Genomic DNA, 12,231 nt, shown 5'->3' on the forward strand with positions numbered 1-12,231 from the left:
GTAATTTAGCGCTTACAGATGGGGGTGCACTAGTCTGCTGGGAAAACTCACTCAGGGTAAAGGTAAGTCAGCACTTATTGAGGGGGGAAGCACTAGTCTGCTGGGCAGATTAACTTAGGGTGAAGGTAAGTCAGCGCTTAAAGAGTGGGGTGCTGGGCAGATAAAACTAGATTCAACCTCCCCAGTCAGATTAATATTTCCACTTCAGGTTATCTATTTAGGAGATCACTAAATGAAAACTCTTCAAACCATAGTTTTTCTCTAATGACAGAGTACTGAATATTCTATTGCAGTCCAAGTAAAAAAACAAAATACTTTTTAGATAGACAGATGGATAAATATAGATAGATAGATAGATAGATAGATAGATAAATGATAGATAGATAGACAAATGATATTCAGACAGACAGATAAATGATAGTTAGATAGAAGGATAGATAATAGATAGATAGATAGATAGATAGATAGATGATAGATAGATAGATAGATAGATAGACAAATGATAGACAGACAGATAAATGATAGCTAGACAGACAGATAAATGATAGATAGATATATGATAGATAGATAGATAGATAGATAGATAGATAGATAGATAGATAGATAGATAGATAGATAAATGATAGGATAGATAGATAGATAGATAGACAAATGATAGCCAGACAGACAGATAAATGATAGATAGATAGATAGATAGATAGATAGATAGACAGATAGATAAATGATAGATAGATAGATAAATAAATGATAGATAGACAAATGATAGACAGACAGACAGATAAATGATAGATAGATATATGATAGATAGATATATGATGATACATAGATAGATACATAGATAGATAGACAGATAGATAAATGATAGATAAATAAATAAATGATAGATAGATAGACAAATGATAGACAGACAGACAGACAGATAAATGATACATAGATAGATAGATAGATAGATAGATAGATAGATAGATCTGTCAGTGTCTGTTTAGTGTATTGGGGTAATGTATGTAGGTATTTTGGGCCTGTAATTGGTCTGTCTCTTGTGTTTGTGGTACCCTCTATATAAATGTGTTGGTGCATTACAAATAAAGATAATAATACTACACACTACTGTTTGCAGGTGATTGTGCACCCCGAGTTCCTGTCGTCTACCAGCCCTCTGCTGCCGCTGGACTATGAAGAGTTTGTGCGGGGCTGTCACCTAGGGGTATTCCCATCATACTACGAGCCCTGGGGCTATACTCCAGGTAAGGACAGTAAGCGCAGCCCTCTGCATTTGATTTATCACATTATTGACTAACACAGCACCCTGTTAATCATACGCAGATAATGAATAAGGGAATCCTTGTGCGTCTGCTGCAATTTATTAGAACAACGGTTCGCTGATTAGTGAAACACCCTCTTCTAATCAAGGCTCTCCCGAGAGGGGCTTTGTACAATAAGTGTCATTAATCCCGTGCTGTTAGTGTCATTAATCCCCTGCTGTAAATAATCATGTTGTTAGGGCAGCTGAGAATAAATTATTGATTTTTAAAATGATCAAATTGTCTTTGATGGAAGAAATAGTTTTAACTCGTTAGCTGCCAGATATTACTGTAACACATTTTGTTTGTACAATTCAGTATATAACAGCAGCTAAAGGATATATTTTTTCCTTTTTGATTCAGATAGAACATTCCATTTAATTTTATTCACATTTGCTTCTTCTCTTGGTATACTTTGTTGAAGGAGCATCAGTACACTACTGGGAGCTAGCTGAGCAGATCAGGTGAGCCCATGGCCAAAGGCATATGCCACCAATTAGAAGCTAGCTCCCAGTAGTGGACTGCTGTTTCTTCAACAAAGGATATCACGAGAATGAAGTAAATGGGATAATAGAATTGAATTGGATGCTGTTTATATTTGCATGCTTTGAATGATGAAAGTTCCATTTCTTTCATGTAAATGGCAAGAGTCCATGAGCTAGTGACGTATGGAAAAACATTCCTACCAGGAGGGGGCAAAGTTTCCCAAACCTCAAAATACCTATAAATGCACCTCTCTCACACTCACACTTTAGTTTTACAAACGTCGCCTCCTATGGAGGTGGTGAAGTAAGTTTGTGCTTGATTTCTATGATTTCATCTATGATAAGCGCTTCTAAGCATATTCAAGTCCAATTTCTCTCAGAGTACAGTGTTTGTCAGAGGGATGTGAAGAGAGTATCGCCTATTGTTTTTATGGTTTCTCTCATGGGAAATCTTTTCAAGGGTTCTCTGTTATCGGTCGTAGGGATTCATCTTCTACCTCCTTTTTCAGATCGACGATATACTCTTATACCATTACCTCTGCTGATAGTTTTCAGTACTGGTTTGGCTATCTGCTATAAGTGGATGGGTGTCTTTCGGTAATTATGTATCATTGTTTAATACACTCTCAGCTATGGTTCGGCGCTTTATGTATTAATATAAAGTTTTACATATATCTATTTACTTATATTTGCCATGAGTCAGGTCTATGTGTATTTCCCTTTGCAGTCTAACAGTTTCAATATGAGAATCATGTTTTAGGAAGTTATTTATTGACGTTAGGTTGTTTTGACGCGAAGTCGCGCTTGTTATGACACGAGTTGCGTCATTTCCGGATGTTGATTGGCACCAAAAAAAATTCACTTTGCGTCATACTTGGCACCATATATTTTTTTGATTATATTACCCCACTTCCTTTATGCTCCCTGCTCTCTTTATATTCTAGAGGGCTATGCTGTTTGCTTTTCTGCTTATTTAGCATATGCATTTTTTCCCATTCCTGAAACTGCTATATGAGGAAATTGGATATTTTGTTTAATTGTTATTTTCTCCTACATTGGTGTATCCGGTCCACGGCTTCATCCTTACTTGTGGGATATTCTCAATCCCTACAGGAAGTGGCAAAGAGAGCACACAGCAAAGCTGTCCATATAGCTCCCCTCAGGCTCCGCCCCCCCAGTCATTCTCTTTGCCGCTCTAACTAGTAGCATCTCCACGGGGGTGGTAAAGAGTATGTGGTGTTTAGTTGTAGTTTTTTATTCTTCTATCAAGAGTTTATTTTAAAATAGTGCCGGCTTGTACTATTTATTCTGCAGCAGAAAATGATGAAGATTTCTGCCGAGAGGGATATGATTTTAGCACCAGTAACTAAAATCCATTGCTGTTCCTACGCAGGACTGTTGAAACCAGAGAACTTCAGTTGGGGGGAACAGTTTGCAGGCTTAACTGCTTCAGGTATGATCAGTCATTTTTCTAACAAGACCTAGTAATGCTAGAAGACTGTCAGCAATCCCCTCTGGGATAGCTAAGCCATTTTCTTAGACTCTGTATAAGATTAGGGCTTATATTAAGGGCTCTATGCTGGTTGACACTTTTGTGGGCATAATCGATTGCTTTTTAGCATGTTTTTCACTATAATTAAGGTGTTTTTTCAGACTTTAAAACACTTTTGGGGTTTAATTTGCACCTGGCACTTATTTGGACACCTAATCTAGTCAGAAAGGCCCCTCCACTCTGGAATGAAGAGGGAGGAGGCCTCATTTTCATACCTCAATTGCGCAGTTGTTTTGCCTAGGCAGTTCATGCAGCTTCACGTGGGGAGTCCAGAGGCATCAGAAAAGACTCCAGAGAGGCTTATTTCTTACTAAAATAATCCCTAAGGAAGGTAAAGGCCACAGTGGAAGCTGTGGCATAGTACTGTAGTGTGTTTAACCGGTTAATTGCTGTTATTAGCTCCGGTTTGGGCATTAAGGGGTTAATTGGTCTGAAAATTTGTGTGCAATCTTTTCAAAGCATTAAGACACTGTGGTGAAAATTTCATCAAAATCGGATGTTTATTTGATGTTTCAATAATAAAGTGTGCACTTTTATTATTTAAAGACACAGTAACGGTTTTGTAAAATATAATTTTTATTGCATTGAAGATCTGTTTAAGTCTGTCAAACATGTCTGACCCTTCAGATAACCTATACAAGGAACGTCTGTTACACAATCTTGATGTGGTTCGTGCTTTAAAGTTTTATCTAAAAGCAACTAAAGACTTCAGACAAACATCGTCCTTGTTTGTCGTCTATTCTGGCAAGAGAAGAGGTCAAAAGGCGACTGCGACCTCTCTGTCCTTCTGGCTAAAAAGCATCTTCCGGTTGGCTTATGAGACTGCTGGAAGGCAGCCTCCTGAACGAATTACAGCTCACTCTACTAGAGCTGTGGCTTCCACCCTTGCATTTTGGTCAGGTTTAAATTATTTTTTTGTAAACTACAGTCACCACTGCACCCTATGGTTCTCCTTTTTCTCCTAACCGTCGGTCGAATGACTGGGGGGCGGAGCCTGAAGGGAGCTATATGGACAGCTTTGCTGTGTGCTCTCTTTGCCACTTCCTGTAGGGATTGAGAATATCCCACAAGTAAGGATGAAGCCGTGGACCGTATACACCGTAGGAGAAATAAATTTATCAGGTAAACATAAATTCTGTTTTTTTCTTTCACAATTTGCAAGATGTCTCAGTCTGATCCTGCCTTAGAAGCTACTGTAGGAACCATGCTACCTGAACACAGTTCTACCAAAGCTAAATGTATCTGTTGTAAACTAGCTGAGATTATATCTCCAGCTATATTATGTAACAGTTGTCATGATAAGCCTTTGCATGCCGATAATGTTTCTATTTAGTACTAGTACAGCATCTGTTGTTACCTCAACATCTAATGTACATGATATCCCTGTTGATATGAAAACTTATATTGCTGATGCAATACAGAAGGCTATGGCCTCTATTTAACAAGCTGTCTACTTTCCTGCATTCGCTGGCCCCAATACGCTCGCCTAAGCTCGCCTAACATCGCCGCTGCAGACTTGAATATGTTCGCCAAATTTATCAAGAAAGCTGTCAACAAGCCGCGCACCTAGTACGATGCGATGAGCAGCGGACTGTTGTTAACTAACAGTCATCGATCTCGCTGCTCATCGGCTTATTCACAGCTTTCTTGCTAGCCTGTCACTAAGCACCCACACTATACTATACTGTTATACCCCCTAAATTGCCGCTCCCGGAGCCCCCCGCAACTAAATAAAGTTATTAACTTCTAAACCGCCGCTCCCGGACCCTGCCGCAACTATAATAAATATATTAACCCCTAAACCGCCGCTCCCAGACCCCGCCGCAACTCTAATAAATATATTAACCCCTAAACCGCCGCTCCCCGGCCCCACCGCCACCTACATTATACCTATTAACCCCTAATCTGCCGCCCCCTATACCGCCGCCACTTACATAAAGTTATTAACCCCTATCCTGCCGATCCCAGACCCTGCCGCAAATAAATAAATTGTTTAACCCCTAAACAGCCGCACCCGGAGACCGCCGCCACCTACATTATATTTATTAACCCCTATCCTGCTCCCCCTACACCGCCGCCACCTACATTACATTGATTAACCCCTAATCTACCCCCCTACACCACCGCCACTATATCAAATGAATTAACCCCTAAACCTAAGTCTAACCCTAACCCTAACACTCCCCTAACTTAAATATAATTTAAATACATCTAAATAAAATTACTATTATTAACTACATTTTTCCTATTTAAAACTAAATACTTACCTATAAAATAAACCCTAAGATAGCTACAATATAACTAATAGTTACATTTGTATCTATCTTATGGTTTATTTTTATTTTACAGGCAACTTTGTATTTTTTTTTAACTAGGTACAATAGCTATTAAATAGTTATTAACTATTTAATAGCTACCTAGCTAACATAAATACAAAATTACCTGTAAAATAAATCCTAACCTAAGTTACAATTACACCTAACACTACACTATCATTAAATAAATTAAATTAATTAAATACAATTACCTACAATTAAATTAAAATAACTAAAATTAACTAAAGTACAACAAAAAAAAACTAAATTACAGAAAATAAAAAATAACAAGAAGTTTAAACTAATTACAACCAATCTAAGCCCCCTAATAAAATAAAAAAGCCCCCCAAAATAATAAAATTCCCTATCCTAAACGAAATTACAAATAGCCCTTAAAAGGGCCTTTTGCAGGACATTGCCCCAAAGTAATCAGCTCTTTTACCTGTAAAAAAAAGAAATCCAACCCCCCCCCCAACATTAAAACCCACCACCCACACCCAACCTTACTCCATTGAAGATCACCCTACCTTGAGACGTCTTCACCCAGCTAGGCACAAGTTTTCATCCGATCCGGCCAGAAGTCTTCATCGAATCTGGGCAGAAGAGGTCCTCCAAGCGGCAGAAGTCTTCATCAAAGCGGCATATTCTATCTTCAATCAACCGGAGCGGGTCCATCTTCAATCCAGCCGACGCGGAGCCATCCTCTTCAAACAATGTCCTAACACTGAATGAAGGTTCCTTTAAATGACGTCATCCAAGATGGTGTCCCTTGAATTCCGATTGGCTGATAGGATTCTATCAGCCAATCAGAATTAAGGTAGGAAAAATCTGATTGGCTGATGCAATCAGCCAATCAGATTGAAGTTCAATCCGATTGGCTGATTTAATCAGCCAATAGGATTGACCTTGCATTCTATTGGCTGTTCCGATCAGCCAATAGAATGTGAGGTCAATCCTATTGGCTGATTGGATCAGCCAATCGGATTGAACTTCAATCCTATTGGCTGACTGCATCAGCCAATCGGATTTTCCCTACCTTAATTCCGATTGGCTGATAGACTCCTATCAGCCAATCGGAATTCAAGGGACGCCATCTTGGATGACGTCATATAAAGGAACCTTCATTCAGTGTTAGGACGTCGTTTGGAGAGGATGGCTCCGCGTTGGCTGGATTGAAGATGGACCCGCTCCGTTCCGGTTGATTGAAGATAGAAGATGCCACTTGGATGAAGACTTCTGCTGCTTGGAGGACCTCTTCTGCCCAGATTCGATGAAGACTTCTGGCCAGATCGGATGAAGACTTGTGCCCGGCTGGGTGAAGCCATCTCAAGGTAGGGTGATCTTCAATGGGGTAGTGTTAGGTTTTTTTAAGGGGGATTGGGTGGGTTTTAGAGTAAGGTTGGGTGTGGGTGGTGGGTTTTAATGTTGGGGGTTGTATAAATGTAATGTAGGTGGCGGCAGGCTCAGGGAGTGGCAGTTTAGGGGTTAAACAATTATTTTATTTGCGGCGGGGTCCGGGATCAGCAGGATAGGGGTTAATAACTTTATGTAGGTGGCGGCGGTATAGGGGGCGGCAGATTAGGGGTTAATAGGTATAATGTAGGTGGCAGCGGGGTCCGGGAGCGGCGGTTTAGGGGTTAATAAATTTATTATAGTTGCGGCGGGGTCCAGGAGCGGCGGTTTAGGGTTTAATACGTATAATGTAGGTGAAGGCTGTGTCAGGCGGCGGTTTAGGGGTTAATAAGTATAATGTAGGTGGTGGCGGTGTAGGGGATCAGATTAGGGGTATTTAGACTCGGGGTACATGTTAGGGTGTTAGGTGCAGACACTTCCCATAGAAATCAATGGGATATCGGGCAGCAGCAAACATGAGCTCTCACTGCTGTCAGACTCCCATTGATTCCTATGGGATCCGCCGCCTCCAGGTACGCTGGGCCGGAATACTGGCGAGCGTACCTGGTTGTTCTTTGATAAGGTCCAAAAGTAGTCAGATTGTGCGGAACTTGCGTTCTGAACATCTGGAGTGACGTAACCATCGATCTGTGTCGGACTGAGTCCGGCGGATCGTATGTTACATCACTAGATTCTACTTTTGCCAGTCTGTAGGGCTTGATAACTATGGCGAATCAGCCTACCACAAATACGCTGCGGAATTCCAGCATATTTACGATTGACGGCTTGATAAATAGAGGCCTATGTCTGCTATTCCACTTTCTAATAAAAGTAAATAAAGCTGATGGAATTTGTGATGACCGACAACATTCTGAAATAGCCTTCTCTGAAGAAGATCTCTCTGGTTTACAAGATCCTACTACAGACATTGAAATTCATAAATCTTCTTATATTTTCAAGATGGTCACTATAAGGACTATTCTGCCTTTTGTTCAGCAAGGTCATTATATGTCCACAATAGACTTACAGAACGCTTATCTTCACATTCTGATTCATCCAGATCAGTTTCTCAGATTCTCTTTTCTAGTTTCTAGACAAGCATTACCAATTTGTCGCTCTTCCATATGACCTAGCGACAGCTCCAAGAATCTTTTTGAAGGTTCTCGGTGCCCTTCTATCTGTAATCAGAGAGCAGGGTATTGCTGTGTTTCCTTATTTGGATGATATCTTGGTACTAGCTCAATCTTTTTATTTAGCAGAATCTCACACAAATCAAGTAGTGTTGTTTCTTCAAAGTCATGGTTGGAGGATCAATTTACCAAAGAGTTTCTTGATTCCTCAGACAAGGGTCACCTTTTTAGGTTTCCAAAAAGATTCAGTGTCCATGACTCTGACTTTAAAAGACAAGAGATGAATTAAATTGGTTTCAGCCTGTCGAAACCTTCAGTATCTTTTTTTATTTATTCTTTTTTTAAGCCTAGTTCTCAGAACATAAGGGAGACAATTTACATACATTCCATGCCCTTGAAACAGGTGACATGTTTATACAAGAACAATAGATAAATACATAAACCACAGAAAAATAAGTGTAGACCACATGTCTTTCAAGAATTTGTCTATAATGAGATTCACAGAGATTACCCTGATTTCAGAGTTTCCCAAACCAATACATGGTAATTCCTGTTTATCATATCCCTATATATATTGACACTTATAAAAAAAAACTATCATGCCTATGAACCATACAAATTTTTCTTTTATCCCCCTGAAAAAACATAAAGTAAACACACAACAAACAGAAACAAAAAAACATAAAGTAAACACACAACAAACAGAAACAAAAACAAAAAAAAACATAACCATAAATGAATCACTCCATCCCTCTATAACATTACTTGCTTTAACACAGTCTTCAAGTTACTGTGCTACTAATGAAGCGGGTATCCAAGAAAGAGGAAACAGCCCCGTTTTAGCTGCTGATATAAATGGTTTGGTGTTGAATAATGGGTTAACTGTTTTTGAATCACCAATGTTTGTGCTTTGATCAGTGGTAGACATTTGTCCAAGAATTCCTGTGTCTTATTATCATTTACTAAATTATTGTTCTGTATCTCGAACTTAATATGTTGTAGCAGGGTACTTATAAAACTAGAAAACCTAGGTGGAGATGTATCCTTCCACTTCTTCAATATCATGTATCGCATTATCATTATCATCGTACAGTACCTATGGTAGTAATTTGGTCTAATGATTGCCGAGTCTGATAACAAATTTTTTTTATATACCATTAATCTTGAAATGATCAGAAAAAAGTTTGTTGTACCAAAAATCTAATTTGGACCATAATTGTGATATTTTTGGACATTTCCAAAATATATGTAGAATATCTGCTTTATCTAGATGGCATTTAGAACTGTAAAAATCATTATTAGGAAAAAAAAATTGCCACTTTAAAGGGAGAGAAATAGACATTATAAATCAGTTTGACTAGTGATTCTTTCCAACCAATGGGAATTGTAAGCTTTTGTATTAACATACAACTGTGCCTAATATTTTTAGAGTCTACTGCTGGAAAATGCAATGCCCAAAAAGCTTGAATTTTATTTAAATGTAGCTGACCCTGTTTGGAAAGCAAAATATCATATAGTAACGATATAGAACATTTGCCTACAGAAAATTTCCTGATAGATAGATTGATCTCGGACCATCGACACAGTAGCTCAATTTTCCAAATTTTAGAATTACTTGTTAGAATACTAGGGAGATTCCCTATTGGACAATGCAAAATTGGTGAGATTATTTCTGTTTCGGTTCAATAGAGGTGAATTTACTTAGATTCGTTAGTCAGTCCATTGCGGTCCTGGCTAACATTACAAAATTGTACAGTTTAATATCTGGAAACGCCAGCCCAGCATTCTCTTTTTTTTTAGTAAATTTTGCTATTGATATGCAGGCTTTTTGCTTCTTCCATAGAAATTGTGAGCATATCTAATATAATTTAAAAATAAAAAGTGGTAAATTCTGTAACAAATACAGAATTTGAGGAAATATAATTTTTTGATGAAGGTGATTCTAGTTGACAGAGAAATGGGAAGATCCATCCAGTTTTTAAGATCTGAAATAGATTTACTAAACACCTGCGGAAAATTCATCTCATACCAGAATTTCGGATTTTTATGGAGTTGTATCCCCAAATATTTTATATAATCGGTGGTTTTAAAAGGATGATGTATATAGCTATCTCACTTCTTCATGATCCACATTAATTTGCTTTTTCCCAGGTTGATCTTATAGCCTGAGATTGAGCTAAAGATAGTGAGCATATCTAATAATAAAGCTATAGATTATTTTTTTTTCCAAGAAAACTAGCAAGTCCTCAGCATACAATAGTATTTTAATCTTCTCAGTACCAAATTTCAGCCCTATCAATTCAGATCGAAGCCATATAGCGAAGGATTCTATAGATATATTGAACAATAACGGAGAGAGGGGGCATCCTTGATGGGTCCCATGACCTAATAAAATTCTAGCTGAGAGGTTACCATTAATCAATAGATAGGAATAGGGATTTGTATATAATTTCCAAATAAAATCTGAAAAGCTACCGGTGAATCCAAACTGAAGTAATAAGTCTAGCAAATGATTCCAAGAAATGGAATCAAAAGCTTTCTCTGCATCTAATGACAGCAGAGCCAGATCTGTGTCAAACAACTTCTTTTTTTAGATTATTTAGGTAATTGTTAGGGGATTGTATTCCAAAAATAATCCCAAATGACTTCCACCTTACGCAAGTTTAAAGACATATTCCTTCCCTGTGTAAGGCAGTTTGGTCATGATGTATTATTTTATACAGAAATTTGTTTAACCTGTTCGCTAAGATAGAGGTGAGAATTTTATAATCAGCGTTTAAAACAGAGATCGGCCTAAAGGGTGCTGGCTCTTCGGCATCCTTGTCTTTTTTATGAATAAGAGTAATATTAGTTGCGGATATATAAATAGCTTGATATTGGCATATTAGTAATATAATATGCATTAAAGAGTTTTGCGAGTGTATATTTAATATCTTCTACTAAGATTTTATAAAACTCTGCCGGGAGCCAATCTGGGCCCGCTGCCTTATTCAGATTCACCGATAGTCTTACATATCTCATCTACTGAGAATGGTTAATTGATCAATTCAAAATCATTTTCTGTTACCTTGGGAGGTGAGATTTTGGACCAGAAGTTTATTCTATTAGATAGATCTTCATCAATTTTTTTATACAAATTTTGATAAAATTTAAAGAATGCCTCCCTAATATTTTCGTTATCAGTATATCTATGGCCCCCTTCCTTAATTGCTGCTATATAGTTTTTACTCTTCCTATTCTTAGTTCTTTTTGCTAAATATTTAGCTGAGCAACCAATATACCCTTATATCGATTATTAATTTTCTTATCTTCCTCTAAACACTTTTGCTTTAAAAATAACTCCCTTTCGGTTCTGGCGTAGCAGTATTTATCCCAGTTAAGCTTAGAATTCTCCGATCTATATCGTGATAATGCATTCCTGAGCTGATTAGATAGCTGTTGTTCCCTAGCTTGCCGTTTTCTTTTCCAGTTACACATATATGCTTTTATCTTTCCCCTCAGAACCGCTTTTGCAGTTTCCCAATATACTTCAATTTTATAATAATACCCTCTGTTATTGTGATGGACATCTTTCCATTGACCGGACAACCAAGTATTACATTTAGTATTCTCTAACATTAAACGTGGAAACATAAAAAAATTATTTGCACAATTTTCAGCTTTTATTAATTCAAATTTGATGGAAATTATTGAATGATCCGAGACCAAATTTTGAGTTCAGAATCTAATAAGTTAAGCTGCTCTGAGACAAGAATATAATCAATTATAATCAATTCTGGAAAATGAACGATGGGTCTTTGACACACGTGTATATTCATAACTATCTGGGTTTTTAATTCTCAGATATCATTAAGTTTTAGGGCCGTACAGAATTTTTAAATTAAATTTGTGATTGGCTGATGGCTGTCACATGGTACGTGTATGCATTTGTGATTGGCTGATGGCTGTCACATGGTACAGGGGGAGTGGAAATATACATAACTTTTAAAATTGTCAGAAAAAAAATCTACTACTCATTTGAAGTTCAGACTAAGTGCTATTGCATTGTCTTGTTAT

At 37.8% G+C, this 12,231-nt stretch overlaps 1 protein-coding gene across 1 annotated transcript in view; it reads left to right on the forward strand.

Annotated features, from left to right (window-relative positions):
* Positions 1–1,117: 1,117 nt before the first annotated feature.
* LOC128664291 (glycogen [starch] synthase, liver) overlaps positions 1,118–12,231 on the forward strand; it is a gene marked incomplete at its 5' end in the record, with an annotated part of 119,600 nt that continues 108,486 nt past the window's right edge. Inside the window, 1 exon segment of the mRNA XM_053719127.1 lies at positions 1,118–1,244. Coding sequence (XP_053575102.1) covers positions 1,118–1,244 — 127 coding nt within the window.

Source organism: Bombina bombina, chromosome 6 (assembly GCF_027579735.1).
Source record: "Bombina bombina isolate aBomBom1 chromosome 6, aBomBom1.pri, whole genome shotgun sequence".
NCBI classification, from domain to species: domain Eukaryota; kingdom Metazoa; phylum Chordata; class Amphibia; order Anura; family Bombinatoridae; genus Bombina; species Bombina bombina.